Source organism: Eretmochelys imbricata, chromosome 8 (genome assembly GCF_965152235.1).
Source record: "Eretmochelys imbricata isolate rEreImb1 chromosome 8, rEreImb1.hap1, whole genome shotgun sequence".
Taxonomy (NCBI): Eukaryota; Metazoa; Chordata; order Testudines; family Cheloniidae; genus Eretmochelys; species Eretmochelys imbricata.
In genome coordinates, this window is record NC_135579.1 from 84,209,727 (window position 1) to 84,235,273 (window position 25,547).

At 42.9% G+C, this 25,547-nt stretch overlaps 1 protein-coding gene across 1 annotated transcript in view; it reads right to left on the reverse strand.

Annotated features, from left to right (window-relative positions):
- The window catches only part of ST6GALNAC5 (ST6 N-acetylgalactosaminide alpha-2,6-sialyltransferase 5), an 89,618-nt gene extending 76,737 nt beyond the window's left edge, over positions 1-12,881 (reverse strand). Inside the window, exons 1-2 of the mRNA XM_077824986.1 lie at positions 12,849-12,881; positions 11,556-11,789 (exon numbers count right to left, since the gene is read on the reverse strand). Coding sequence (XP_077681112.1) covers positions 11,556-11,789; positions 12,849-12,863 — 249 coding nt within the window. The 5' untranslated portion in view covers positions 12,864-12,881. The remainder of the gene's footprint in view (positions 1-11,555; positions 11,790-12,848) is intronic.
- Positions 12,882-25,547: the final 12,666 nt, after the last annotated feature.

Consider the following 25,547-nt stretch of genomic DNA (forward strand, 5'->3'; position numbering starts at 1 on the left):
CATCACTTTATTCTAGACGTGTCTGGGAGTACCACTATAGGTATTAGAGCTTTGTCAGGGTTCTGTCATAAATCCCATTTCTAAGATGCTTTTAACTCAGCACTTTTACTGTACTCCACAACAGTATAAAACTTGGCAGACAGGTTTTCAGCTCAGGTGTGAATTTTCTTTCCAGATTTTGATGTAAAAAGATATGGCCCTTTTTTATTTCCTATTAAAAACAGATGGTGGAAGAAAAAATATTTTAGTGGGCTATAGTTTAATTTTTGTCTAACAAACAGCTTTGTCTGCATAGTGTCTTTCATACAAACTGCATCTCTAAATCTTTAGCAATGTTAAGAGGTCACATTAGCTCCAAACACATTTTGTAATTCTCCAGCAGAAAAAAGATAAAAGGCCAGGAGACATATCATGTTATCATTCCACGCTGAAGTCAACAGGAGTGTTGTGAGCATACTGATAGAAAGATTCAGGGCCTGCTCCTATTAAAGTCCCAGGATGTTGTGCCATTGTCTTCAATGAGAACAGAGGCAGGATCTAGACACTGAGAGCTGGATTCCCAGCTGAGATGAGTTTAGACTCAGCTGAGTTGGGAGTGAAAGGTGCTTCTGAGGCAAACCTTCCACTCCCTTGGGGCCAAGGTAGTCCCCGGCATAATTCAGAACCTGGCTGTTACAAACTGCACCAACTGCAGCAGTCCCACTGGGCCATGCACTGGCTGGGAATCAGGAACAGCAGTCACTCCAGGCCCCAACCCTCTTCATCAATGCCATGCCTGTCCCCAGTGCTACAAGGTGCAGGAACCTGAGCTGCTTTGTGCTGTTGCAGAAGTGCAAAGCAGACACAGGTGAGGCCAAGAATCTGGCTCTAATTATTTTTACAAACTGTGGCTATTTGGGTGTTCATACAGATTGAAAGAAAAGAGGTATTTAAATCTAATAAGGGGTTAATTATGCATGTGCATATGTATGTTTCTGAATAGTATTTAATGTATTTCTTAGCAGGCCTCGATTAGATGGACTGAAAGGCTACTACCAAAAATTCTATTGTTTTTGGGGGGACTTTGTGAACTAAGACTTACATGTTGTTGTTAACCTTTCAGAAGGATTTTACGTAGTAGGAACACCGTAAGGTATATCGCAAACTTCAGCAAAGGAACTGACCTGTCAATACATAGAGTAATAACCTAGCTATACTGACAACACTTGGCCAGAATGTCAAACTTGGGTGTTTAAAGGAAGACACCTAACAGGCGGTTTTAGACAAAAATGTGCAGATGTAGGTGTCTAAACCAGGATGTCAGTGTCTCTAACAGTGATTTAAATGCCTAAATTCTGATCTAGGTGCCTATCTTTCGGCATTCAGGTTTGAAAATGTGGCCATCAATGCCATTTGTCAGTCTCAATCTATGTTGTTAGGTGTTACAGAAATGCACAAAGTTAGACAGACGGTATTTTAAGTAAGTCTATCAAACATCTGACACACTGTTCTCATTACCAAGATTTGTTTAATAAGACTACTCCGAGACAAGTAACATTTGCAATATGTAAAATCCTGACTAACTCAATAACGTATTGCTGCTCGGTAAGCATGCTGCATGGAGCTAGAGCACTGCGTCGTGTCTTACATCCATGGCACTCCCAGTGGCATGGAGGAGGAAGAGACTTACTGACACTCTTTCAGGCTGACACTGGGTCAGACTGCAAGACCCTTACTCATATCTGGCAGCACCCTACTCCACAGTCAGTCCCATTGGCTGCAATGGGACTTTGCAGTCAATGTCTACTATTCAATGTAACCACGGTTACAACAAACTGGCCCACTATTTGTAATAGTTGCAAAGTAAACATTACAGTGCTGAAAGGCAAAACTGGACAGTCCCATTCAAAGGCAGAGCAAGTGAGGCAATATCAGAAGGAATGTGCACATGGATGGGGAATTAGCAGGGCAGGGAGTTATTACATGTTTTTAATTTTTAAAATGAATTTTGGATCCTTATCAATAAAAAAATGAAGAACAAAATGATCTGAACACTGGAAGAGGGATTTTTCCTAGGAAGGATCCCAACAAACAGCTGAGCACAAGCAGATGAGTTGAGAAAGAAGTGGCAGTTTTAATTCAGCATTTCCCTGCCAGTCACAGTTACACCACTGACTCTATTTTGAGTTTTTATTTTCCTATTTTAGAGCCAACCAATATGCCGACGTAGCTGGAACCAACCCTTTTACAGCAGCATTAGGAATACAATGGACAGCAATATTTAAAAGTACAGGTGTAACTGTTATAATCTCTGAGGGTGAGTTCAGCCAAATGTGGATGGCTCACACAAGGACGCCCCTTAAACTCTGCCGTGGAGCTCAGATGAGAAGTCACAGGTTCTACAGCTGCACCTGGTGCCTGTGATCCTCTGTGTTCTCTGGAATGGGTATGCACAATGGCCCTGAATAGGCTGTCAAGTATGGGGCTGCTGCAGGATGGGAACAGGTCATGAGATCTGTGCTTACGGATAATAATCGGCCCAAAGCCCTCACCTAAGGAGCATGGAGGGGCTATGGTGACTACCACAGCCTACGACCACAGCCCATTTTCCTGGCAGCGGGCTGGAGAAGTGCGTTCTGTGCCTCTATGTTCCTCTTATGTTTTTGAGCAGGGTTAGAGGGCACATTTCATCACTATGGAATAGGTGTCTGTCCATAGAGAATGTAATGCAAGGAAAAGAAAACACAAGTTCAGAAGAGAAATGAGCCTGAGTGTGACCCACGTCACTATAGAGGAGGCATATCCCTGAGCCTTCGAACCAGAAGGAAAGGTGGGGAGAAACACGTTCTTGGTGATGAACGCAGTCCCAGAAGAACCTGGTCCTTTTATTCCTGAGTATTTCTCAGTGAGCAGTTTCCCAAGAAGAGCAGTTTCCCTTAAGCTTCCTATACGTAGTGCCTGAAGTGCATGTACATGTTTGCACAGATCTTCCCTGCTTAATTTTTCTTTTCCTTAGAGAAAACTACTGGGACGGATGCTCCACTGACTATCGTTATAACTGTTCTCTCTACTTCTGACCTCCCACAGCTGAGGACAAAATATACTCTACGTTAACTTTGGCTAACAATATGAACTTTATAGAATATTTTGTTCTTGAGTACTTAAGCCACGGCAATATCTAAGGATGCTAATAATGTACTAAACTACAAACATGATATTATTTGGTATGACACTGTGAGGTGCTGGCAAAGCAAAATATTAAGTACGGGAATTAAAAAGCAAAGCTAATTCAGAGTTCACAGACTACCAATTGAGAGTCGTTATCCTTTGTCTATTCCACACTATTTTTTAATCGAAGTATCTCTTCTGTGATGCTATTTTTGACTATAACTGCAATGGTATCTTAAAGGGGCACATGTAAGTATAAATCTTGGTTTTTTTTATAAATTTCTAACCTGTGTTACTAACCACACTCTAGATTATTAAAACTGAAATTAACCTATGCTGCTTGTTTACCATTTATGCTGTGGATTTACTCTTTACAGTCCCCTTTTCTTAAACAGTGATGCTACAAGTCCTGGTTCTTATGCACTAACACAATACTGTTGTGTTTGGGTTCAAAACACACCAGGGGAATGTTTAAGTTTACTAATTATATATAATTGATTTGCATCTCACTTATAAAATAATTTATTTTTGTCCTACATTATAACTGACAATGTTTCTTTGAGAATCCAATATTTATGATTGTACTTAATATACACATACTTAAAACATACAATGCACTTCTCTTATGCATTTAGGGGCAAACCCTCTCCTCCAGAATACACTCCAAACAGTAGCAGGTTCCCCATCCCAGCCCCATCTTCACCCGTCCCATCACCTGTGCTAACATGCAGGTTTTCCCAACAGAACAGAACTCCACAATGCACATATCCTCTGTATGGCCCCTAGCCCACCATTAGCACCAAGGAACTCCACCAGTTCTGCTGCAAGGAGGCTCTGATTGCCCCACAGGGTTTTATGGTGATCAGGGGAGAATCTGGCTCTTATCTACAATTAAATTACACAGGCATTTGGAAATTTTCAAAAGTGAGAATTTGAGAACCATTAGTAGGAGTCTCTGAACTTAACGTATTTGCTTTTCAAGCTGACAGGAAGCTTCACTAATTAACCTGGTCTTTAAAGCACTTAATGTTAACTGTTAGAACAAAAAGAAAAGGAGTACTTGTGGCACCTTAGAGACTAACAAATTTATTTGAGCATAAGCTTTCATGAGCTACAGCTCACTTCATCGGATGTATTCAGTGGATGAATGCATCCGATGAAATGAGCTGTAGCCCACGAAAGCTTATGCTCAAATAAATTGGTTAGTCTCTAAGGTGCCACAAGTACTCCTTTTCTTTTTGCGAATACAGACTAACACAGCTGCTACTCTGAAACCTGTTAGAACAAAATAGCACTGACTAATGGAGACACATTACTTAGGGATGAGGTGAGACAGTATGACGTTTAATCTCACCTTGAAAGTGACCTTTGGGCTGTCACATCAGTTTATATCAGCACCAAAGCTCTGCTGATTTGATCATAATTGCATTAATTAGAAGTTAAATTAATACACTGAATTCCTTACTATCAATGCCATCTCTGCATCAATAGCACTGTACACCGTGCTGTACTGAGCAATGCAGGTTGGATTAATGTAGAAGGTCGGTAACAAAAGGAAAGCTCTGCCTGTAATCAGAAGTTCTGCAGATTTATAGACATCCCTGTAAATTCTGACTTCCAATTTCCACCTAAGTTCCAGTACAGGTTAAAGGGGAAAACTTAAGGGAAAGTCATCAAGCAGAGGTGAGCAAACACTACAGTTTCCTTCATGGCTAGTCTCCTTTGGCTCAGCCTTGCTCCCACTGTAGTCATTAGAAGCAGAATTGGGTCTCTTAAGAGGACAGTTTGCCTGAAATGCCCATAAGTAAAACTCAACATGTGAGAACTGTACAACATGGCAAATTTAAAAGGATATCCAATATAATAGTACAGTACAGTGCATACTACAGATACATATAAGAACAATGAAACTAACGATGAAAAACAAAGCATTTTGTGAACCTTCTAGGGTATGTGTGTGTGTGATGCTGCTATTATTTATTAATATATGATTATATTAATATTCACAGTGGAGAGATATTTACTGTAGCTTCATTGTTCTCAAGTCAGAGTGAGGGTCATAACTACGATCAATGGAGAAACCACAGACAAAAAATGGATCCTGCATTTTTAGAGTCCTTCTATGAGTTCTGCTATTTTCCACAAAGTCTGTAAAGAAAAAGAACTTTCTACCTTAGTCTGTTGTAAAGAAGGGATCAGAGCACTATGGTACATTTCATGGATGTCACATAATACACATGAAATGTGACATTTTGAAAGTGTGAGAAAAGGCCTAGATACTTTTACAGCGTTTCAAACCAAAAAGGACTGCAATATGCAAATTAACCACTGTCAGCTGAATTAGCCTGAGTTAACTCTGTCTCAGTCTGACCACCTCTCCCATTGTTGTTCATAACTGTACCGAAATCAATCTGTAGGACTAAAAAAAAAAAAATCTCCCAAATAGTTTTGTGTTGTTTGGGTTTCTATGAAAGAACATTTTAAAAACACTGAACACATGGATAAGTTCAGTGCAAAGAGATGAGTTTAATAAAAACTAGTTTTAGTTGTTAAAATTCTTCAAATATATAAAATCCATCAAGCAAAAGAAGTGAATGAAGCTTTACACACATTTCTGAGTTCTGATGACATCCAAACTACTTGGGGACAGATCCTCAGATGTTGTAAATTGTCATAGCTTCATTGACTTCACTGAAGCTATGACAATTTACTCCAGTTTAGGATCTGCCTTTGATATTTACGATCACAGTAACCAGGGATGTTATCAGAATCACATTATTTGTGTGTGTGTTAGTACAAGCTTTTACACCAGGGGTGGGCAAACTACGGCCTGCGGGCTAGATCCGGCCCATCAGGGCTTTGGATCCGACCTGCGGGATTGCCACCCCTGTGGCGCCGCGGGGCTAAGGCAGGCTCCCTGCCTGCTTGTACCCGCGCCGCTCCCGAAGTGGCCGGCACCATGTCCCTGAGCCCCTGGAGGAGCAGGGGGCTGAGGGCTCCCCGCACTGCCCTCGCCTGCAGGCGCTGCTTCCTGCAGCTCCCATTGGCAGGGAACGGGGAACCATGGCCAATGGCAGCTTCGGGCGAGGTACCCACAGGCAAGGGAAGCACGTGGATCCCTCTGCCCCTCCCTCCCCCAGGGGCTGCAGGGACATGGTGCTGGCCGCTTCCGGGAGCGGTGTGGGGCCAGGACAGGCAGGGAGTGTGCCTTAGCCCTGCTGCACGCTGCTGCCACCCCGGAGCCACTCAAGGTAAGCGGAGCTGGGCCGGAGCCTGCACCCCACACCCCGCCTGTACCCTAACCCCCTGCCCTGAGCCCCCTGCCGCACCTCTCTGCACACCAACCCCCTGCCCTGAGCCCCCTATCCTGAGCCCACTGCTGCACTCTCCTGCACCCCAACCCCCTGTTTTGAGCCCCCTGCCACACCCCACACTCCTCCTGCACTCCAGCCCCCTGCCCTGAGCCCCCAACCCCCTGCCCTGAGCCACCTCCCACACTCCTCACCCCTCCCTGAACCCCAACCCTCTGCCCTGAGCCCCCTCATACTCCTCGCACCCCTCCTGTGCCCCAACCCCGTGCCCTGAGCCCCTTCCTGCACACCGCACCCCCTCCCACACCCCTCACTCCCTCCTGCACCCCAACCCCCTGCCCCAGCCCTACATTCATGGCCCTGCATGCAATTTCCCCACCCAATGTGGCCCACCCTTGTTTTTACAGATTGCATGGTGTGAGTTTATGTATAACAACTTCATACCTTACATGCATAATGAAATAAGAGACCAGAGACCACGTTCCTTCAGCTACACTAGATACTCAGGCTTATCAGGTAGCTACATTTCTTTAAATGTGTTTCTGTTTTGATAAAAATGTTTTGCTAACATATTTTATCAATTAACTAAATTCCTGGCCTGTGTAATTATACTGCATATCCATAGTCAGTATCTCCATCAGCCAAATTCCACCTTAGATAACTCTTATTTTATGAAGACTTACACTTCACACAGCTACCTGTGCTGCATTCCCCTCTCTTTTATTTTCTGTTGCCAAATTCTGTTGTCCACACATTCAAGCAAAACTACCAATAAAGTCAATGGAAAGTTTGCACAATTAAGGACAGCACAAATCTGACCCTGTATTTTTAAGTCAAAACCGTAAATGCATAACATGCTAAGCTGACTGATCCGTAATCAGCAACAGTAATGTGTACAGTACTTTGAGAGATTACAGATGGTAACAGTGCCAAGCCAGAACTGCTGGCTGTGTGCAGAGGTGCCTGCAATCTGGAATACAGCGAACGGTACCATTTTCTATCTCTGTCGCATGCTCTGTAATGCAAATTGAATGTTATCACCTATTGCACACAGAAGCTGCTAAAAACTTTAAACAAGGATAATCAAAATGCAATGAACCAGTATTATGATTTGCTAAAATGAGAAAAATAGAGATCACTGCTGGTGGCACAAAAGCAACAAAATATAAACACAAGATAGTCAGCATCCAATTAATTATAACACTTTCAAACAGCTCCAAATGTAAGCCTGGTAAAACACATTTTTCTACTATGTGTATATATTTTTTCACCCAATTAAATCTTTTCCAAGTCTTGTTACAATCAAACACTGTATCCGATTGTACTCTTTCTTCTCCCTCAAAGTTTGATGGAAACATTAAATACTTTTTCCATTTTTTAATCTCTTAACTGTATTAGTGTTTAATAACTATATATGCTATATGTACAGACTAATTCCACTATCTCAAAACACAGAGGCAGTGCCATAAAAAGAAGCCCAAACCCCTCTGTCATACATAACTACATACTGCTGAGCTTTATGTCACGACACACTCTCCCCTGACAAGGTTATTCCAGAATAAAGTCTCCCCCTGGTAGATCTGTTACATCATAATGCCTCCATCAGGATGTTTATTGCATAATAAAGTCTCCACTCCACAGCAGAACTTTTATGGATAGAGGACTTCATTCATGTTGCTAGCCATATGCCACAAAAGTCTCCATTACAGCTCAACTTCAATGTTTGACCCCCCCTCTCACCAGGACCAATCTCCTTGATCTCCTTAGGAGCAATTGACTACTCTATTCCAAAATGCTGTATGATTTTGTGATATAACAAAATGGAATAGACTGAACCCTCAGACTCATTTTCCTTATCCCCATAATTTTCCAGATAAGAATGGTTAATGTGATGACACTATGAGCCATTCACCCCAAACATGTCAATGCTGTTGCCTGTTTAGGTGGACGGAGTAAAGAAGAAAGCAGAATAATTTTTTCCATGTAGGAATAAAGTCCCAGCACTAACGTCTGAGAGATTATGGAGCTATAAGACTATTTGCAGAATGACTCTTCTTCAAACACTTGATTAACTGTACTACTCTCTGATCTGTTTAATTATATATATAAATATCATTGTGATCCATGTAAATTAGTGGGTTGGTCATCAAGTTCTCTGAGCGCTTCAGCAAAGGCCTAAAAACTCATATTTTGTTTGCAAGATTGGTTTTGTTATGGTACTTTTTTTGGGGGGGAAATGCAAAATCTTTGGTGGTCTGAAATATTTTCCAGTTACATCTGTGGCAGAACTCTCACATGTTATTGGTAGTAACCACTGTTGAGTCAATACTGGGTAAAAAGCTTTTTAACTATCCAGAGTCTTGTTCTCATGTTCACTTCAGAACAATCAGATGGTTAAATACTTATTTCTTGCAAGATTTAGAATACTGCTAGCCTTTCTGTTTTCATAAATTCTGTCCTACTCACATGCGGTAATTGCTCATAAAATATTAGCATGCCATTTATTGCTAACATTGTGATCCTCATTTTGATAAACTATCAAAAAGTTACATCCCCCTGTCTGATGACTAGGCAGAGCCTGATCCTGCTTCTGTGGAAGTCAATATAAAAATTCGTATCAACTACAGACGTCATGAAAGGTGCTGCTTTGATAGTCTGTGAGACCAGTGTCCTCTCTTTAGTCATTGAACAAGTACAGCACAGACAAAAGCAGGGAAAGCTTCTCCAGACTGGCCTGACAATGTGCCGCAGTCTTGCTGTGAGGTAAGAGCTTCTAGGAGTTGCAAGGTGGTTGCTATTTCCCTCAGTCTTTGACCTCTCAGCAGCAGCTATCAACAAACAGTGATTCTGTGCCACTCCTGATAGTTTTTATAATGTAAACACCTGGCTACTAAGAACTAAAGGGAGATGTCCCACTTATTTCAGTCATCAGGTGGCAATGATTTTCAACCACTGTTGGCCTGAGATGCTAAGGGTGAAATGCTAAGAACCAGATTCAGAGCCATCCAGCCTGTTCCACAATTTTTAAGAGCTCAGTTCAAAAAAAATATTATACAGCTTCTAAAGTGCAAAACGCTGCTGAAGCTAAGAACATTGGCTGTGATGCAGAATCAAGGTAAAATGCATGAAAACAAAGATTAATAAGAAAAAAGTTTCAAACCTCAGTAGGTGCTGAGAGGCTCATGCAAAGCATTCTTCAACAGTGAATAGGAAATTAGATATGTTAGCCATATTCTTAGAAGCTGTGTGGCCACCATGTCTGAGTGGACCTGGAACTACTATTCTGACTGTATATGAAGTGAAAGAAGAATGTGGTAGGTAATCTGAGCATAGTATGTGATAACTGAAATTTAGGGTATGTTTATGCTGCAATTGGAGGTGTGACTGAAGCTCAGATAGGCATACCTGAATAACTTTAACCTAGCTAGCACAGTTAACAAGACCAATGCAGATAAGGTGGCCGGGGTTTCAAATCAGGCAAGCGAGAGTTCCAGGCAGGCTTCTACATCCCACACCGATGCTTCTACCACCACATCTTTACTGCTATTTGTAGCTGTGTTAGCTAGCTTGAAGCTAGTGCAGGTATGCCTACCTAAGCTGCAACCACACCTTCGACTGCAGTGTAGACATTCCTGATGTGATACTTTGCTCTACAAGGCCCAATGCCTTGATTTTCAGACAAATATTCTCCTCAAGCATAAGGTGATTTACTTTGGTAGTAAACTAGTACTGGCCCACTAATGCCAGTAGCTGTACATACTGTAGCCTGTGACATTTTAGTATTGTGAATAATTGTTAAATTTTATCCCTGAAGGGAAATGCCACTACAACCACAAAATACAACCTTTATACGTGCCAATATCTTTCTTTTGTATATTTCTTCTCCTGAGTCTAGATACCACATTAGAGAGCCCTACTCCACTAGACTCCATCCACCCTCCCTGCCTTCTGTGAGGGGTTCCAGGATCTACCCATGCCAAACGATGGGCACTAAGGTCTGTCCTATGTGAGGGGCAGCCAAGATTGCACACCACTGGTGATGGACACCAGAGTCCGTTCACCCTTAGGTAAAGGATACGGAAGTCTGACATCCCAGGCTCAAGTGTTCCCAGTCAGCCCACTCTGGGGTTTTGAGCACCACAGAGGGAAGGGATACCACAGTTTACCCAGAATGGGTGAAGGGCACCCGAGTTTGTTCACCTGAGATCAAAGGGCGGCAATGTACATAATCACAGAGATGCACCACAGCCAGCATGCCTCCAAGAGGAAGACCGTGGTCGACAACTTCACTCTTCTGGCACAATGGACCTTTCTACAATAAAGATGAAGCTCACCTATGCTTTCTTGGGGGCCAGTCCAAGTCTGTGGCATGAACTCTTACAAGAACTAAGGATCATCGCAAGCTGCACCACCTTCCACTCTAAGTCAAGGCCTGGTTCTTTGACCTTGCTATCTCTAACATAAACCTATAGCAATGGGTATGTATATTATTTTTTAAAAATCCAAAATAAAACACTGCTTGTGGAGAAACAAACATAGAACAGAGGTGCAGCCACCCTGCTTTCTGCATTACTGGAAGGTGCTCAGATACTACAGGAATGAGTGCAGTAGACGGACGTGAGCAGAGGAGAGTAGAATAGGGTCCGAGGCATCAGTCCGGAAGCAATGAAACCACTGGTGTACCACCACAAATAAATGGCTAAGGGTGCCAGTCATACCACCCCCCTCCCTCATACACACAGAACAAGCAGAAAACAATGACGTCCCTGCCACCGTGAGTCACAGTCCCGCTTCCCATTAAGCAAAGGGCAGTAGAGTCACACCAGGGCAAGGGATGCAGGAGTCACGGCTACCCCATGGACAAGGAGTACCACCACCCCAGTCCCACCCCTCTCCCAGGGGAATGGTGCCAAATGACATGTCTGAGCCAATCATTCAGGACCTGCTGGGAGAGCAAAGCTTCTGCTGGGAGAGCAGGCCCTGAGCTGGGAAGAACCATGTGGGAGGCACCCATAGATCCCCCAAAGGGCCTTGCACCTGCCTGGGGTGCTCCATCCCCCCTGCCCTTGTGTCCAGGCCGGGGTGCCATCGCCTCACCTTGTGGTCCAGGACGCCGCTGTAGCCCTCCAGGAGCCCAGCCCCCACAGGGAGCCTGGGGCGCTGCTGGCTGGGGCCCAGCTGCTTGCTCTCCGGCTTCCCACTGGCCGCCGCCGCCACCTGCTGCTGCTGCTGGCTCGGCTCTTTCTGGCCCCCGCCGCCGATGCTGCTGTACATGAGCAACAAGCTGGTGCACATGGTGGTGAGCGCTAAACACACCGCCAGCCCGTGGCGCTGCAAAGGGGACAAAGAGACACTGAGCCCCCGCTGCGAACTGCAAAGCGCAGGGCCTGGGGCACAGACCCACGGACGGAGGGAGCCTAACGGGGGAGGGCGCAGTTCAAACCCCGACCCGCGTGGGAAAAGACTGGACACCCTGGAAGGAGGCGAGGGGAGGGGGGATGGTTCAAATCCTGAGCGGGGGAGACGGGCTGGAGTCTGGGTCTCCTGCTCTGCACACCCTCCCCCCACCCCAGCCCTATGCCGCGCTACCTATTTGCCCCCCTCTCTCGGGGGGGCCATCACATTGCAGGGGGCTACACCTAGCCCGGGGCAGCGGCGAAGGCGGGGCTCCCAGTTTGTTTCACTTGCGGGGCAGTGTCTATCCAGGCGGGCGGGAGGGTGCAGCTGCTCGGGTGAGGTGTCTATTTTGGCAGCAATTGCCGCGCCTTTCCCTGTGCACCTCCTGCAAGTTTGACACCAATGAAGACCAGGCAAAAGTGCGGCTAGAGAACTCCAATAATCCCCCCTCCCCCGCCGCCGCCCCTCTCTTCTCCCCCTCTCGCTGCCTCCCTCCCTTCTCCACCCCTTCATCTCTCATCCCCTTCTTCTTCTTTTCTTTCCGCCTCTGCCCCCCAGCCCCGTCTTTCCCTGTCCCCCTCTCCTTCCTTCCCTTTCCCAGGCTTCCCCTTCTCCCTCCGCTCTCTTTCCCGTGCCTTCATCCCCCTTTAGCCATTCCATCCCTGCGTTTTCATGACTGTTAGGAATTGTTGTACTAGCCAAGTTACATCCAGACTCATCCTTTAAGCCGATCTGTTTTCCACCCGCTCTGAACAATAACGCTGCACATGAATAAAAGAAAAGCAGGTGGAAAGTTCTCCTCCTCCTCCTCCTCGGTTTTGTTCCCCTTCGTCAAATATAACAAAAGAGAAGCTAGCAGCCCTGGAAAGGCTGGAGCATATGTCTGATGCCCTGGCCAGCCCCGATCCACTACCCTCGTCCTCTTCCCCACCAGGGCTGCTTTCGTTTGGTCCCCGGGTGACCTAGGATAATTAGGTCCAACAACTGACTTACCATCAGGGTCTTCATTTTGTGCACCTCTTTGTACCGAATCCTCAGGCTTGCGCATCTGGGGCCACTTTTCCCTCTAGGGTTGCTACTGTGAGGAAGCCAGTGACATGTTTTTTGCCGGGGATCAGGCTGGAGAGACAGACGCCCGAGCCCGAGCTGGGGCTGTTGGGGAAAGCACTGCTGTGGCAGAGATTAGAGACAGAATTAAAACGGGACTGGACCCTCTTAGTCTCTCAGTGATCTACACAACTGCCGCCTGCCACTGTCTGCTGGGTCCTAAACTACTCCGGGTCCTTCCTCGTCTCCAGCACTGAGGCAGTTTCAGGATAAGTAGAAGTTAAAGGTTTCAGAGTAACAGCGTGTTAGTCTATATTCGCAAAAAGAAAAGGAGGACTTGTGGCACCTTAGAGACTAACCAATTTATTAGAGCATAAGCTTTCCTGAGCTACAGCTCACTTCATCGGATGCATACTGTGGAAAGTATAGAAGATTTTTTTATACACACAAAGAATGAAAAAATGGTATGCATCCGATGAAGTGAGCTGTAGCTCACGAAAGCTTATGCTCAAATAAATTGGTTAGTCTCTAAGGTGCCACAAGTACTCCTTTTCTTTTTAGAAATTAAAGGAAGACATAAGTTAGGTCGCATTATTCCTCAGAAAGAAACCTCATCTCAGCATACACACAGCAGCCACTTTCCCCTCTTCTGAAACAGAACAGCAGAGAGGGATAGAAACACACTCTACAGTCTTCTGCACAATGTCATATTTAATCAGTGGGTGGGATTCTGATCAACATAAATGAAACCTTTTCAAACTACAACGGCATTATATCCCTGCAGGCTGACACTCGCTTTGCCTTTTTTAAAATCCTGCTTTTAACACTAGGACCCAATCTTCAATTACCTTATTTCCATTTTGCCTAGAGGAAGATTCACCCCTCTCTAAGCATTAACTGGGTTTTCTGAGCCTTGTGGTTTTGAGGCAACAATTTTTCATCTAAATAATTTTAATTTTTTGTTTGTAAATATTTTAACACCCTCCATTTCTAGTATAGTATTAACAACTTTTAGAGTCTCCTGCTTCCTTATTATCTAACAACCCTTCATAATAAGTTTTTAAAAATGTAAACACATGCTGGTCTCACTAGTAAGTGGAGCTGTAGTTTCTTGTACTCTTGCTCCTCATGCCATCCTTCTGGTTTCTGGAAATAAAAGTCGTTCTACTATCATTTCATAAGCAGTCCTCTGGCATCCTTTACTGTTTCCTTCTTTGATTTTGCTGTATTAATGATGCATAGTTCAATTGTGAAAACTTTAATAAAGCAACTTAAATTACATGAATTTCTTGCTCTAGGAATTCCATATTTATATATTCGCCCCTTCAAAACAACCCATTTTCAGATTGGTTTCTTATGAAGTTATTAAAATGACAGTATAGCATTTTGAAAAAAATTAGATCTTAATTATGAACATATTTCTCTTGAAATTATTCATCAAAAATAATAGTTCTAATATATGACTTCACATCTACCCTATAGCAATATAACATTAAAGACTACATTAAGGAGAAAATGATCAGCAGGCTAACTCAACCATGTTCACAATAATATCTTTCTCAAGGCTGGAATTGTCAATTTCTCAAGGCTGAAATCCATTTTTCATCTTTACTAATTCATTGGTAGACTAACAGTGGAACAAATGTCATCTCTAGCTATGGCACAGCATTCAGCAGGTGATGCTTTTTAAGAAAGTAGAAATTATTAGCAGAAACAAAAATGTATGCTACATCAGTGGAGATGGCAGTAAACATGCTTTGTCATTTCAAAGAAGATTGCTGGCATTGCAAGTATACTTGCTATTTATTCCATTTGTGGTTTAGGTTAGAATAGTACCAGTTGTTAAGACAGGAGCTACAGTATAAGAATAATCTTATCAGTTCTTGGTAATTCTTTATTATGTGGTTGCACTTGACACTCAAATTAGTGAAACAAAGGGCCAACTTGATGAATCATTGAAAGCAAATTATCTGCGGCTCTCCAAGGCTTCCTGCAAAAAACTACAAAAGGCAGCTCATGCATTTTACAGTGCTGTTTCTCAACTATCAGCAAGCAGGTTGCTGGTAACTGACAAAGCTCCTCTAATATATTTTGCCATGCCCAACTGAAGCATCTTATTTATGATGATTTAGGTTCATGGCTGTATGTAGACATCTGTGACACAGTATGCTGACCAAATTCATTAAACTTATAGTTGGGGTAGTAGCTGGGCTGATAGCTGAATATATTGATAGAGTAGCCAGGCTAAATTTTCTAATTTAATGCTGAGTTGGCCTTGAATATTGTCCAGTTTTCTGATTCTTAGATATTTAATTAGATTGCCATCCTGGCCATAAACACTAATCTTGGCAGTCAAATGGGCAGCGACACAAATAGTGTAGTATAAAGTAAATTCTGCAGTAGTTTTTATTTATAAGCATGGTTTGTCCAGGGAAAATTATAAATCAACTGGAAAACAGCCCAGATACTTAATTTAATTTTAAGTTCCCACAAGTTAATCGTTTTAGCTTTGTGGGGTTTTATATTTAAGAAAATGTATTTGTGTCTACATAAATGCATAGATATATAGTTATATGCACGCACACATTAAATTTAATAATTAGGCTAGCAAGAAGTAGAGGAATATGGGCTGAGTTCATAAACACTTAATCAACTTGGAATAAAACATTTTAAAGTTCATCTGACTCGCCTGATTCAATATCAAGTGAATCATCTGGTCATAATTTCTTTTTTATATGAAAGGGATACTGAAATGGATTTCTGATTATTCTGAACTCTGCCACAGTCCCCTGTTTATATCAAGCATTACAAGGACTGTGTTTTATCAATCAACAATTTTGTTTGCTGCTTTCAGAGGACATGTTTCACCATGGTCTAGGTCAGTGATGCTCAGTCTGAAGTGCCAGACCAGTGTCACACATACCACTTGTCATCACCCTGCACATGTCTCTTTCTATGAGTTTCTATTTCTGTACTTATATGACCCCCATCACTATGGGATCAAGAGGTTAAGGTATATTGGAACAGAAGAGGGTGCTCTTCTCATACCACAAGAAAGAGGGAGGGTAAATGCTGCTCAGACAGGCCTGGGAGAGGAAGGGGAGCTCCCCCCAAACCCCTACCATACACCCGCTCTTTACTTTAACCCTTGGTATTATCTGTGGTCTGAGTTAGAAGTTGCATGATGTCCTGACCTGCATATAGTGGTTACAGGCAAGGCAGAAAAGTTAAATGGCAAATGAAAACAGATAGACTGAGAGAGACTAACACGGCTGTTACTCTGAAATCTGTCATTATGCAAGGCACTGCATTTAGCCGTATGGAGTGGAAATCTATCAACTGCATGAAAAAACTTGTACAGATACAGACAGACATCATCTTCCTTTCCAAATGCAAACAGATGGACATCGTACCAAAAGGACTGAAGGTAAAAAATCCATTACAATCTACATACCACACAGACTATGCTGACAGCTTGTGCCACACGTTCTCAAAGAAACTGCGGAACCACCTGATCAACATCCTCTACAGCAAACAGGGAAAGATAAAGAATGAGCTCTCAAAAATGGATACTGTCATAAAAAAACAACCTTCCACACAAACTTCCTCGTGGCTGGACTTTACTAAAACTAGACAAGCCATTTACAACACACACTTTGCTTCTCTACAAAAGAAAAAGGACACTAAACTTTCTAAACTACTACATGCCACAAGGGGCTACAGCAATGGTTCCCTCAACCCACCCAGCAATATTGTTAACCTATCCAACTAAACTCTTAGCTCAGCAGAAGCAGCTGTCCTATCTCGGGACCTCTCCTTCTGCCCCTCCACCCCCACAAACATGATACAGTTCTGTGGTGACCTAGAATCCTATTTTCGACGTCTCCGACTCAAGGAATATTTCCAACACACCTCTGAACAACATACTAATCCATAGAGACCTCCCTACCAACACTACAAAAAGAAGGATTCTAGGTGGATTCCTCCTGAAGGTCGAGACAGCAGACTGGACTTCTACATAGAGTGCTTCCGCTGACGTGCACGGGCTGAAATTGTGGAAAAGCAGCATCACTTGCCCCACAACCTCAGCCGTGCAGAACACAATGCCATCCACAGCCTCAGAAACAACTCTGACATCATAATCAAAAAGGCTGACAAAGGAGGTGCTGTTGTCGTCATGAATAGGTCGGAATATGAACAAGAGGCTGATCGGCAGCTCTCCAACACCACTTTCTACAAGCCATTACCCTCTGATCCCACTGAGAGTTACCAAAAGAAACTACAGCATTTGCTCAAGAAACTCCCTGAAAAAGCACAAGATCAAATCCGCACAGACACACCCCTGGAACCCCGACCTGGGATATTCTATCTACTACCCAAGATTCATAAACCTGGAAATCCTGGGCGCCCCATCATCTCAGGCATTGGCACCCTGAGAGCAGGATTGTCTGGCTATGTAGAATCCCTCCTCAGGCCCTACGCAACCAGCACTCCCAGCTACCTTCGAGACACCACTGACTTCCTGAGGAAACTACAATCCATCGGTGATTTTCCTGATAACACCATCCTGGCCACTATGGATGTAGAAGCCCTCTACACCAACATTCCACACAAAGATGGACTACAAGCCGTCAAGAACACTATCCCCGATAATCTCACGGCTAACCTGGTGTCTGAACTTTGTGACTTTGTCCTTACCCACAACTATTTTACATTTGGGGACAATGTATACCTTCAAATCAGCACTGCTATGGGCACCCGCATGGCCCCACAGTATGCCAACATTTTTATGGCTGACTTAGAACAACGCTTCCTCAGCTCTCGTCCCCTAACGCCCCTACTCTACTTGCGCTATATTGATGACATCTTCATCATCTGGACCCATAGAAAAGAAGCCCTTGAGGAACTCCACCATGATTTCAACAATTTCCATTCCACCATCAACCTCAGCCTGGTCCAGTCCACACAAGAGATCCACTTCCTGGACACTACAGTGCTAATAAACGATGGTCACATAAATACCACCCTATACCGGAAACCTACTGACCGCTATTCCTACTTACATGCCTCCAGCTTTCATCCTGACCACACCACATGATGCATTGTCTACAGCCAAGCTCTGCAATACAACTGCATTTGCTCCAACCCCTCAGACAGAGACAAACACCTACAAGATCTCTATCAAGCATTCTTACAACTACAGTACCCACCTGCGGAAGTGAAGAAACAGATCGATAGAGCCAAAAGAGTTCCCAGAAGTCACCTACTACAGGACAAGCCTAACAAAGAAAATAACAGAACGCCACTAGCCGTCACCTTCAGCCCCCAACTAAAACCCCTCCAACACATTATTAAGGATCTACAACCTGTCCTGAAGGATGACCCAACACTCTCACAAATCTTGGGAGACAGGCCAGTCCTTGCCTTCAGACAGCCCCCCAACCTGAAGCAAATACTCACCAGCAACCACATACCACACAACAGAACCACTAACCCAGGAACCTATCCTTGCAACAAAGCCCATTGCCAACTGTGCCCACATATCTATTCAGGGGACACCAGCACAGGGTCTAATAACATCAGCCACACTATCAGAAGCTCGTTCACCTGCACATCCACCAATGTGATATATGCCATCATGTGCCAGCAATGCCCCTCTGCCATGTACATTGGGCAAACTGGACAGTCTCTACGTAAAAGAATAAATGGACACAAATCAGACGTCAAGAATTATAACATTCATAAACCAGTCGGAGAACACTTCAATCTCTCTGATCACGCGATTACAGACATGAAAGTTGCGATATTACAACAAAAAAACTTCAAAACCAGACTCCAGCGAGAGACTGTTGAATTGGAATTCATTTGCAAATTGGATACAATTAACTTAGGCTTGAATAGAGACTGGGAGTGGCTAAGTCATTATGCAAGGTAACTTATTTCCCCTTGTATTTTCCTACCCCCACCCAGACGTTCTTGTTAAACCCTGGATTTGTGCTGGAAATGGCCCATCTTGATTGTCGTACACATTGTAAGGAGAGTGATCACTTTAGATAAGCTATTATCAACAGGAGAGTGGGTTTGTCTGTTGGGGAGGGGAGAAAACCTGGATTTGTGCTGGAAATGGCCCAACTTGATTATCATACACATTGTAAGGACAGTGATCACTTTAGATAAGCTATTACCAGCAGGAGAGTGGGTTTGTGTGTGGGGGAGGGGAGAAAACCTGGATTTGTGCTGGAAATGGCCCAACTTGATTACCATACACATTGTAAGGAGAGTGATCACTTTAGATAAGCTATTACCAGCAGGAGAATGGGGTGGGGGGAGAGAAAACCTTTTGTAGTGGTAAACACCCATTTTTTCATGCTTTGTGTGTATAAAAAGATCTTGTGTACTTTCCACAGTATGCATCCGATGAAGTGAGCTGTAGCTTACAAAAGCTTATGCTCAAATAAATTGGTTAGTCTCTAAGGTGCCACAAGTACTCCTTTTCTTTTTGCAAATACAGACTAACACGGCTGTTACTCTGAAACATGTAGGTAGCAGTGACACAGACAAGCAAACTTCTAAAAACCAGTAACAGACTTGGTAATGCCAGAGATCTCTCACTGATAGCTAAAAAAACTCCTGCTCACATTGTAACCTTCACTTAGCTTTTTAGATGAATGCATTAACTATTGCCTATAAAGTTGTTACACAGCAAATGCCATATTATGGCTGCCCTGGGGTGGGTGCAGTTGAGGGAGAATCTCTTTTTCCTTCCTCCCCCAAGAGCACCCAGTAGCAGACATCCAATGCTAATGTTCACGCACCCTGAGTGCAAGTTGGGGATATGACAATGGCTAGCATTGCTGCTGGTGCCCAAAAGGATGTCTCATGGACTGAGGCCAAGACATTGCCAGTATGCACACTGCCTAGTATCTGGAGGCCAGCACTGGCAAGGGCAGCTGCTACTCCCGTTGTGTAGGTATAGCAAATGCCACTTCTGATCATGCGGCTCCTCCATCCCCCTCACGACACCCTGGAGGCATTCTGTCTGTGTCTGCCCTCTGTAAAGAGAATGCCTCCAAGTCATTGCCACACAGCTGCTCCAGCTGCTCACACATGCCTCAATCTCATCAAAGCCAGAACCTAGCCTTAAATATTTAATCATTTTGTGGCTCTCTGTGATGTTCTTTTGATTCCAATGTGGTTCTTTTGCTGTAAAAGAGTGAGTGCTATGATGAAATAGTAATTCTGCTTGCTGTGCACCCAGTTTAGGGGGCAAAGTTCTTGTTTGTCTAGCATCATGCACAAAGGAGAGAAAGGGAATGAGAGAGGGAGAGAATACATCATCCGCAGGAAAGCTCTAGGTGAGTTCTGCAAGTCATCCAAAATGAATGCTGAAAACACGTTTATACCACACCATCATGCATTCTGTAAGTGCCATGTATTCTACAGAAAAATGAGACACAAGAATGATTTAGATAGAATTTTTTAAAACTATTGGGACTAGTTTTGTATCTTTGTGCCCCTAAAGCCAGGTGTCTTAGTTACTAAGGTTCCATATAGTGCTGAGAATGAGAGAACATTTTTTGCTCAACATGCAAAATACCTTTAAAAATTACCTAAAATTGTGTTTTCTTTAAAGTTTCATATTTTGAGCACTTCCAGGGCTAGAAGAAAATTATGTGGTTCTATGAAAGCTAGGATTTTTCCCTCTACAGGGAAAAAATCGTGGCCCCATTGAAGTCAATGGTAACACTCCCATTCACTTCATTTAGGGCAGGATTTCACCACAAGAGTGTAAAACTCCTATATCCAGTTCTGCAGGCTCTTGAGATATCATGTTTTAAAGAGCTGGTCACTGGTGTAGGACAACATATTGCCTTCTCTGGACCTCAGGCCAGGGAGATTTGGGGGGATGATTGGGAATTCCACATTTCAGGGGGAAGAAGAAAATCTTTTTCTGATGAGTTGATTAAAACATTAGGGCTGTACAAAGGTGTTCTGAGTGTTGGAAGTTGGTGGGAGAAGTGGATTAATGAGCAGAGGGGTAGTCAAAGCTGCATGATAAATGTAATCCATCACATTGATATCACTTCCCATATGTTTTATTATGTATGTATAGATTAGTTTTTAACATTTTTTCCCCATAGAGAAAAAGAACCTGGTGAAACCAGTTTTGCATTGCAAACACTACCAATGGAAAACACTCAACAGCCAACATGGTAATGAGCTCATGGTATAGATTTTTCAAACTGCCCAGTGAGTCATGAAATGCTTTTCAAAATTGGAGATGTGCATCAAGGACTGGTTTAAAAAAAAGAAAAAAAAAAAAAAAAAAGAAGGTAGAAACAATATTATGGATCAGTCAATACTATCTCCCTTTTATGAAAGTGGTCTGCCTTTGAACTTCTGACAGAAGCAAACAGTGACAGATGCATACAAAAATGAAATATTGCATGGAAATAGAAGTGAATATGAAAACACAGGGAAAGATCTGCTAAGTCTGCTGTTTTATTCATATCTATTTCGTGGTTCTCTCCCCAATCTGGGAAGCATAAATAAAGGTAATGGATATTTCAGAACCAATCTTTCCAGCACTACCAAAGGTACTGACTAGTCATAAGGCCACATATGAAATACTGTGCTTAGTTCTGATCACCTTTGAAAAAAAAATTAAAATGTAGAAATAGACAAGGCTCAATGCAGGATGAACAAAAAATGATACAGGAACATGACATAGCTTATATATGTGAATTGTTAGAGGTTGATAGTCTTCTTTAGATATGAGGAAATTAAGAGGGGAAATCACTGAGGTACAGTATACAGTACCAGCTTTGGAAGAACATAGCCACTCCAAGACCTAGACACACCAAGGTCTTTTTGAGCTAGTGTCTGCTACGAAAGCAAGAGAAGGAATAAATATATAATTTTCTATACACGGCACGAATTTAACATATGGAATGAAGTAATTGGGGGAATTAGTTTAATTACTAGAGTTTTGTAAGAGGTTGGATAAATGTTTACTGAATATTCTGGGTGTGCTTTTTGATCTAATACAGAAAATGCACTATCAATAAGATTTTTAGCCTCCTTCCAGTAGATTGTAACATCCAATATTTGTATATTTTGTCTTCCTTTGCTTAGAACCAGTGCACAGAACTCTCTGTACCAGTAAGAAGGTAAAGCATTAAGCTGGGAGGAAATATTAAACTTTTTAAAAAAATTACCAGTTAAAAAAATAAGATGACCTAACGAGTAACCAGGAATCAAGCATTAATAAAGAATGCAAAAGGATTGATGGATAAGTACTCATCATGGTCTGGCTTTCAGTGCATCATGTATTATTAGACAGTCATCTGGGAAGCCTCCTGCTGTTACTTACAAAAACACAAATGGTACTTATGATGACAGGCTGAACAACAACTATGACAAGTGGATCTGTTACTATGAAATTGAAATAGGGACATGTCAGTGAATTGACAGAAGTCCTTGAATTTTGGATTTCTCTGTCTTATGTTTTGGCAGAAAACTAGTATTCTTAACTAAGGGTTTATCCAAGCTGTCCTTACTATTCGTAGATAATAGCCTTAGTATAACTTATGTACCTGCTATGTTTGTTTGTTTGCCCAGACCTGAAGAATAGCCCTGTGTAAGCTCTAAAGCTTGTCTCTTTCACCAACAGAAGTTGGTCCAATAAAAGATATTACCTCACCCACCTTTTCTCCCTGGTTAAAGACAGTACTTCTCAGAGTCTAAGCTATGCTGTAATTGAATGTTTCATATTTCAGCTTTATAAGATAAAGTAGAAAATACATTTAATTCATGGAGTGTTAGACTGAAATTATTTAGTGGTCTTTTCCATATGTTCATAAATCTCAAATGGTATTTCCCCAGTATACACCAAATACAGTTATCCCAATGGATGCGGCTCTACTTGGGGATATTGTCTTGATCCTGCAAGGTGCTGAGCATTGGTGTTCAGGGGAGTCAACAGGAGTTGACCACACTCAGCACCTTGTCAGGATTGGGCTCTTTATGCATTAAAGCGGGGTGCTCGTTAGAGATACAGTGTTGGGTGCCACAGCCCAGAGCCAATCACCAGGGTAGCTTTGTCCTAGGAAACATTATAGGGAATGAGTGATGTAGTGTGATAGTACAAAGATATAGAGAAGGAAGCCATTTTTATATATTTTTATTTGACCCACATTTGAGAATAGAATGTGGCCTTAAGAATGTCATGTTAGAGGGGTTACAGAATCACATTAACAACTTACCCATTTCCTTCTTCCTGGCCTGATTCTGCAAACCCTAACTTCTTACTCACCTGACCAGATCTATGAAGACATTAACACTAGTTAGATGAGTAAGGATCAGGCTCCACACTGGTAGAAGAAGTTCTTCCTCGCAATGCAAATCTAATCAACCCCCTCAAACCAGCTATCAAGGCAGATGGATAGTCTTCTTTCTGTGTAGTATCATTCTTTTCCCAATTACTGTGAGCCTATTGAATCATTTCTGCCAGACTATTGTTATTCATCACTTTCAAATCAACATGCAATTAGATAGCCTCCCCTGCCTGATGTGGAGTGTATATCACCAGGTACCTTCCTTTCTTTGAACTGCAGTTGTCCTATTTGCTATCTCTGCCCTCACCCCCTTTTCCACCCAGCAATGCTTTTCATTCAGCTCTGGGAACCTTTTGAAAATCCCGGTCTTTTTCCTGGTCACTGTTAAATACTTTATTCAAGTTGACCATTACTTATCTATTGTATACATAGTACAGCAGAAGCATTTTGCCTGGAATGCACCAACACTAATTTTGCTACAGAATTTGCATTTCCTTCTGATAGTCTCCTTTGTGAGAATTCTCTTTGTCCCTTTGCTTGGAGAGTCATAATCTCTCCTTGGGCTAAAGTATTATAATCAAGTAGTCATGTTTATGTAATTGTTTTATTTTGTCCTCTTTGCTTATGGTTGTTTGTTTCAGTTTAGAAGGGCCAGTTTGGAAGTCTTTGTTTTCTCTGGAGTATTTTACATTTGTGTTGTAATATATGCCTTATTTACCAGTAGTCACCAAAAGCATTCTGTGGAGTCTGTTCAATTTTTCTTCTGATTAGTACTTGAAGTAGGACAGTATAAATTCAAATGAACGGGGTCCTAGACCTCTCATGGTTTAGACCATACATTCAGATGAGGGAGAAATGATGCTAGTGTGACAACTTGTTCCTCGTTTTATAGGTTTCCTTTGCTCAATCTCCCACTGATTCATCTCCGTTACAAGCCCAAATCACACCGGACCCACCCTCACATGTATATGTTGGATTTTGATTGGTTTCAGTTTTTGTCTGCTGGTAAACAAGAGCTCCTCTGAAGCCTGGTAACATCAGTTTGAGAGAGTATAGAGCTTGGAGTCTGAGAGACTGGTTGGTTAGCGAGGTTGCTGGTGATGAGGGGCTTGAAGCACATATTTCAAGGACTTACAAACACTAGGAAAGGAATAAGGGCTGGCCAGGAGAGTGAGGATTCCAGCATTTAAACTAGCCTTTAACCTTGTCATGAAGCATTAGTATAAAATGACTTCTGAGTCACTCAATGTTTGATCAGCCACTGAGCTTGTTCTGAAGATTTCATATTTATAACTTGCTATCCAGCTGGTGGGAGGGTGTTTTCTCCTCAAGCAGGGAGATGGAACCAGCTGCCACTCCTGTTTGTGTGGCTTAATCAATCTTGCTTAATCAAAGAAACTGCTACATTTTCTAATTTGCCTTAAGACTCTTACATAATTTTACTCCAAATACTTGTAATCTTCAAAGTCCTGTCTAAACATTAACTAATCCTCACAGCACCCCTGTGAGAGAAGTTGTGTGTTTTTATCCCAACTTTACAGAGTGGAAACTTGGGCAGAAAAGATAAGGCCAACATTTTCAGGAAACCCTGCTCACTCACAACTCTAGCTGAAATCTCTTAGGCTTGGTCTACACTGGAACTTTGGCGGCAAACCTTTTGTCATTCAGGGGTGTTAAAAAACCCCACACACTGTGAACAACAAAAGTTTTACCAAAGAAAAGCGCCAGTGTGAACAGCTGACAAATCTGCTGCCGCTCGTTGGGGGTGGAAGTTTTTTGTTGGCGGGAGAGCTCTCTCCTGCTGACGAACAGCAGCTACACTGCGCGCCTTTTAGCAGCATGGCTGTAGCGGCACAGCTGTGTCGCTAAAAGGTGCATAGTGTAGACAAAGCCTTAGAGCTGGGACGACTGAGTAACTCTGACAATCAAGCCCTCAGAAGCTAAAGTCGGGCACCCCGAACAAGAGACCTGGTTTGAACATCAGGCCCCAACTCACTTTTAGAGGAAGGAGTTTCTGGCTCTCAGTTCTGTGTTCACGTCTCATTTCAGCCTGATAGAACAGAGGTAGAAAACCTTTCAAGTTAAATTAGAGCTTCAGTGAATGGGCAATGAAACCCTACCTCTTATAACTAGAGCAGCATCAGATATCCCAATAAGCTTCAGGGCAAATATTTTTGTAACAGCGACACATTTTCAGGTACAACGAGTCTCAAAACCTCGCAGCCTCTACTGACTTACCATCAACTCCAGCTGAACACAGCCAAATGCATTTGAGACCAAGAGGCCACCAGAAGAAAATATCTGGGGC